Source organism: Alligator sinensis, unplaced genomic scaffold (assembly GCF_000455745.1).
Source record: "Alligator sinensis unplaced genomic scaffold, ASM45574v1 scaffold1408_1, whole genome shotgun sequence".
Lineage (NCBI taxonomy): Eukaryota > Metazoa > Chordata > Crocodylia > Alligatoridae > Alligator > Alligator sinensis.
Genome location: NW_005842519.1, coordinates 259,095 through 265,241, shown reverse-complemented (window position 1 = coordinate 265,241; position 6,147 = coordinate 259,095). Strand labels below are relative to the sequence as shown.

The 6,147-nt window shown below is 48.6% G+C and overlaps 1 protein-coding gene across 6 annotated transcripts in view; it reads left to right on the top strand.

The window, feature by feature from the left end:
- Positions 1–6,147, top strand: part of DYSF (dysferlin) — a 198,223-nt gene that overhangs the window by 152,237 nt on the left and 39,839 nt on the right. For all 6 annotated transcript variants that reach the window (XM_025213299.1, XM_025213297.1, XM_025213301.1 and 3 more), the window contains 3 exons: positions 756–884; positions 2,171–2,326; positions 3,760–3,851. In XM_025213299.1, the coding sequence (XP_025069084.1) occupies positions 756–884; positions 2,171–2,326; positions 3,760–3,851 (377 nt within the window). The remainder of the gene's footprint in view (positions 1–755; positions 885–2,170; positions 2,327–3,759; positions 3,852–6,147) is intronic.

Here is a 6,147-nt window from a genome sequence, read left to right as displayed (position 1 = left end):
GAAACCAGTGATAGTTTTGCCATGGATTTCTATGTGGGACTTTCCTGGGTGTATTCCCACGTGGGTGTGTGTTTTAGTGATGGCATAGAGCTGGCTGGGATGTGATTTCATTCCTAGTCCAGGGAATTTTGACGCTCACAAAAATTCAACAATTGGAAAACATTGGCCAACAAGCAAAATATTTCTATGGGGCCTCTTGGGAATTAAACCAGGCTCCCACAATACATGACTGTCTCCTTTCTTTGAGAGATGGGGCGATATATCCTGGCTGTAGTGCATTTTGGGAGTACAGCCTGATTGTGGGGCTCAAGCCACAGAGGAAAGGAGGAACATGACACAGCTGAGTAATGGCTCCTGTGAGGAGCCATGGTTGCTTTTGAACCTGAAACGTTTCATTCTGGTGGCAATTTGCTCTCCAAAAGCCAAATTCTAAGGAAAAATGTTCGACCAGCCATACCCACGAGTAACTCTTTGCAGTTGCAATGTCTGAGGGGTGGATGAGATGGAAAACGGCCAAGTATTAGAGGAGCGTGTGTGCTGCTGGGATTCCCGCCGTCTGAGTCATTGCAAACCACAATCCCGCGCTGGCTCCAAGAGGTGGTTGAGGTGGTAGGAAAGACCTTGGCCATCTGGGCTTTCTAGGGTTCTGGGACTACCGGGACCCATAGGCTACTGGGAATCGAAATAACCCATAACACCTGGACCACATCTGGGGGGAGTTTCAGCCTTTTCAGCAGAGGCCCTTTCCTTCCTAGGTCTACGAGACGGAGCTGGAGAAGGTGGAGGGCTTCGAGAGGCTCTCCGACTTCTGCCACACCTTCAAGCTGTACCGGGGCCGCATGCAGGATGCTAACGAAGACCCCACTATCGTGGGGGAATTCAAGGTCTCATGGTTTCTCTTTATACCCCCACCTCTTTGCGTAAAAGATCAGCCTGTTAGAGACTAGAAGCCGGTCCTTCTTGCTCCCATCATGCATATTGCTTTGTCTCCTGGAGTAGGTGGAGGGGGGGGTCGTTATCACGGTCCTGACAAGAAGGGTCCGCATCTATTCTGTGCATTAATTGGTATCAGCATAGTACCTGAGAGCCCCACGTGTGCTCCAGAGGCCTGTGGTGCTGGGAAATGCAAAGCAAAAAGCTTTCCTCTTGTCCCACAGAGTTTGCATTGTAAGGAGGAAGATATATGTCTCTGTTGCAATGTTTCACCCCAGAGTTGGCAGCAACTTAGGGGTGACTGAGTCATTCTCTCCCCCGGTTGCAGGAGAGGGAATAGGCATGAAATACAGTCAGAAACATGCAGGCCTTGTTTGCATAAAATCCTAGCCCTGATTTGGAAGATGAATTATTTACTAGCTGAACCCCAGTGGAAAACTGGTCATAAAAGGATCCTAAAGGGATGCTGTCAGAACAACCTGCCGGCGAGGTCTGATCACTTTATCCCCTGGCACTGACTGCAAGGCATAATCCAAGTGGAAGAGCACATCTGGAGGCCACGCTGCTGGCAGATGGCCGGGTCTAAACAACGAAGCACCTTTTTATCCGGGGGCCAAGGTAGCATGTGTGTGAAGCTGCTGCCAGGCTGTTTAAGCAAGTGCACAGAGCTATTCTCTTTGGTGCGTGGAATCCACCGTTCGCTCTTGGACTGTGTCAAGACACAGCAACATAGCAAATAAAAAGCAGCCTTGCACTGGAGAACCTCAGCTTAAAAACAGGAGGGACCTGGTTTGCATTCATGCAATGACTCTTCATGCTACTTCGATAGTGTACCAGGGCAAAGATAATACAGATGCTACTCAGGTCCTAAATAATTAGGTTCAAGAGGCCTCATAAGTGAGGGCATACAGGCATCATGAGCCCTATCTGCTCGAGAGGTGTGCTTCTGCTGAGCTGATATTCAGCAGCGCCTAGCAGGCCAGGAAGTTTTGAGACAGGAAGTGAAGGTCTATAGATAACCCACATCCACATATACTCGGCCTCCTTCTAATGGCACTCATCGTGGTACATGAGCGGTTTAGTAGCTCAGGCAATGGGATCAGGGCATCTGAGGGTCTCTTCTGGGTGTGGGCGGCTCACCTTGGAGCGGGACATCACACAGGCAAAGCTGCATTCACGGCTGTCCAGCATTCGCGGCGTGTACATGAACACGCATGAACGCGCCGTGTCTTTTCAGGGCTCGTTCAAACTTTACCCTCTCCCGGACGACCCACGCGTGCCGGTGCCGCCCCGCCAGTTCCATCAGCTCCCAGCCCGAGGCCCCCAGGAGTGTCTTGTCAGGGTCTACATCATCCGCGCCTTTGACTTGCAACCTAAGGACACCAACGGAAAGGTATCGTGGGGAGGAATGCCTGGGGGAGAGGACCGCCGGGCTCAGAGTTGCGGGGTTGCAGTCTCAAGCCTATGGCAAGGAGAGAGGTCAGGCTACAAGAAGGGAGAGTTCCTCTTTGCCTCAGGCTTTATTAAAGCAGTGATTTCTGCTTGGGAAAAAGCTCTCACTTGTACCTCAAGACCGCTTCCATGTTTCTAAATCTCACAGGCCAACATTTTTGCAAAAATGTTCAATTTGCTTTCCTCTCCCCTCCAGAAAAATCCAACCTGGAAAAAGAGCTATTGTGGTACAAATGCAATAATATTCATTTTTGTGTTCCAGTTTCTGACAACTGAAAAAACCCACCCCTTCCTTCTTCACTCTTATATTGCTGCTGGAAAATAGGTGGGAAAGTGAGGGTGGGGACATACAGATATCTATGAGGAAAACAAAAAGTTTCATTTTGGTCCATTTGTCAAAAACTGAAAAAATATATACATACACACACCTGGTGTGTGTGTGTGTGTGTGTGTGTGTGTGTGTGTGTGTGTATACACAAACATATATAGAAAGACAGACAGACAGACAGACACACATCAGGTATGTGTGTGTATATTATAATATAAATAATATACTATATATTTAATTCAGTTTTTGAAGATGTGTGCATCTGTGTTAGATGTGTGCATTTGTTACAGACATCTATATAAGTGTGTGTGTGTGTGTGTGTGTGTGTGTGTGTGTATTTCAGTTTTTGGAGATTAAATTTTAATTTTAAATTTTACTCAATCGGTCTGCCAGGAAAAAAAAAAAAAAAGCAAAATGAAACACTTCTGGCTTTTTTTTAAAATTCTAAACAATGTCATTTAGAAATGTGTGTCCGTGTTATTTAAAACAGTTTGAGCAGGTTTTAAAAGATGAAGAATGAAATGAGTTGTTTGAGTTGAGCGCAACAGGGGTTAGACTCCAACCCATTTTTTTCTGACTTATTGGTTTGTTGAAAATTTAATTTTCTTTTCTTTTTGCTTTCACCCCAAAACTTTTTTTTTTTTTTTTTTACTTTTTTTTTTACAGCTGCAATTGAACTGAAAACTCAGTTATTTGCACAGCTGTAGTAGAAGTGTCTGGAGATTTTCAGAGCAATGCCACAGAGCTCCCAGGCATCAACTGAGCCCTTCCTGCACTACTTCCCTGGCTGTTCACTCCTATCAGCTTGAGGAGTAGTTGGCTGCCCAGCTCTGTGCACAGAAGGGCAGGAACAGGAGTAATAGCCGGATCAGTCATGTCTGATACCCTTCGAGTTTGTGGTGAAGACCTCAGGGGCAGTACCCAAGGGACTCTTCCTGCAATAAGAGCCTGCTCCATGTAGCTCCTGGTAGCAGCATATGCACCTTAGTGATTATTGTGGTTGTTGACATAGAAATCCCATCTCCGCCACCCTCCTCTCTCTTTAGTGCGACCCCTACGTCAAGATTTCAGCGGGAAAGAAATCCATAAATGACCAGGACAATTACATCCCGTGCACGCTGGAGCCTGTCTTTGGAAAGTAAGTTTTAGTTCCAGATGGAGATGACGGGACCTTCTGTGACCGATCGGGAGACGCTGGCCCTTGGCAGACATTCGGTCGTGATCCCGGGCTTCCCCTGCACCGGCAAGTAGGAAACCAGTCAGCTGATCCCTGCTCCCAATTTCAGGAGTGTAGTGGACTCAAGGGCTTCACTGTTCCCCAAAGCCTGCTGCTCTGTTTAATCATGTTTTAAGTGTAACATCTGCCAGGGTCTAAGTTGGAGCCCATTTGTGACTTCTGGGTTATTTTCAGGCTGTGTGTATCTCCCATTTCCTGTGCTAGCTCCAAGCTTGTGCTCTGTGTTGGAAAGTCATGCTGCACCAGACCAGGTTAACCCATGTGCCCTGACGGGTCATCCCAGAGAGGGCGACAGGGAGAAAGCCATCAAAGGCTACCAATGTTTGATGGCTCTTCCCTACTGAAATAATAGGTTTTCTACCAGCAGAATCACCGAGGAAAAATGGGAGAGATAATGCTTTAAAGGAGTCACATCTCTCAGCAAAGAGGCAGACCGCTGTGACCTGCCAGAAGACCAGGCTAAGACGAGAGAAGGAAGGAGGGACTGCCTTAGGGAAGGATGCTGAGCCGGGTAATGAGTCACAGGAGGGGTGAGGTCAGATGGAGAGGGGTTGTGGTCAGGCCAGTGCTGCTTTTCAAAGATTTGCAACTCCGCGACAGCTTTCAAGAGTAAAGCGGTTAAAACATTCCTTTGCGAAGCCTGTATTTTTTACATTCCTACGGTGTGGCCCACGAAGAGTATAAGTGGGAGGAATGTATCTAAGTTAGATGGAGTTCAGGAGGTCTTAAGTTCTTGGAGGTCTATTGGCTTGTTGGCCAAACAGAGCTCCACTGCCCACTGGAATCCCAAAATCACAGACAAGGAGGGTTGAAGAGACCTCAGGAGGTCACATCTAGTCCAACGCCCTGCTCCAAGCAGGACCAGCCCCAACTACATCATCCCAGCCAAGGCTTTGTATAGCTGGGCCTTAAAAACCTCCCAGGATAGAGATGGGATGGGATACCTCTCTAGGTAACCCATTCCAGTTTAGTACCCTCCTAGAAAGTTTTTCCTAATATCCAACCTCAACTTCCCTTGCTGCAGTTTGAGCCCATTGCTCCTTCTGTTGTCTGCCCCCACTGAGAACAGCCCAGCTCCATCCTCTTTGCAGCCCCGCTGAAGGGAGGTGAAGGCTGCTATTCAATCCCACTCAATCAGCCCATTACCCTCAGCCTCTCCTCGCCAGTCCTGTCCCCCCGCCCCACAACCATTTTCGTTGCCCTCCCCTGGACTCTTTCCAATGTGTCCACATCCTTTCTCCAGTGGGGGGCCCACAGCTGGACACAGGACTCCAGATGTGGCCTCCCCAGTGCCGAATAGAGGGGAGGAATCACTGCCCTCCATCTGCTGGCAAAGCTCCTCCCAATTCAGCCCAGGATGCCGGTCGCCTTCTTGGCACAAGGGCACACTGCTGGCTCCTGTTCAGCTTCTTGTCCTCTGTCCCCCCAGGTCCTTTCCTGCAGAGCTGCTGTCCAACCACTCAGCCCCCTCCTGCACTGGTGCATGGGATTGCTCCATCCTAAGTGCAGGACTTTGCACTTGTCCTTGTTGAACCTCATGAGATTTCTTTTGGCCCAAACCTCCAACGTGTCCAAGTCACTCTGAATCCTAGCCCTACCTTCCACCGTATCTACTACTCCCCCCAGTTCAGTATCACCTGCAAACTTCCTGAGGGTGCGCTGCATCCCGTCTTCCAGGTCGTTGATGAAGATATTGAAGAAAACTGGTTCAGGACCGATCCCTGGAGTATGCCACTTGATACCAGCTGCCAACTAGACATTGAGCCATTGATTACTACCCTCTGAGCCTGACTATCCAGCCAGCTTTCTTTCCACCTTACAGTCCATTCATCCAGCAGGGTTTACACCTTATGGTATTTCAGAGACACCCAGTTAGGTACAGGATCAGTCACTCCCTAACCCTGGGGAAATGTGAAGGTCCTGGGGCCCAGGGGTTGGATGCACTTTCAAGACCACTTTTCTATTCAGAGACTGGATCAGGCCATGACAGCTTTTTCAGAAGGGAAGGTCACAAACCGACTAGGAAGGCTGAGGAAGGACATGGCAGGATTAATGAAGCCTGGTCTGGAGCTCAGCAGAGCTGAGTGACCTGGGGCTGGTCACTTATTCTCTCTACTTCCTATCTATAAAGCAGAGGTAACAGATACTTCCTTTTGTCTGCTGCAGCTTATTTATACCATAGGGTCTTCAGGGCATG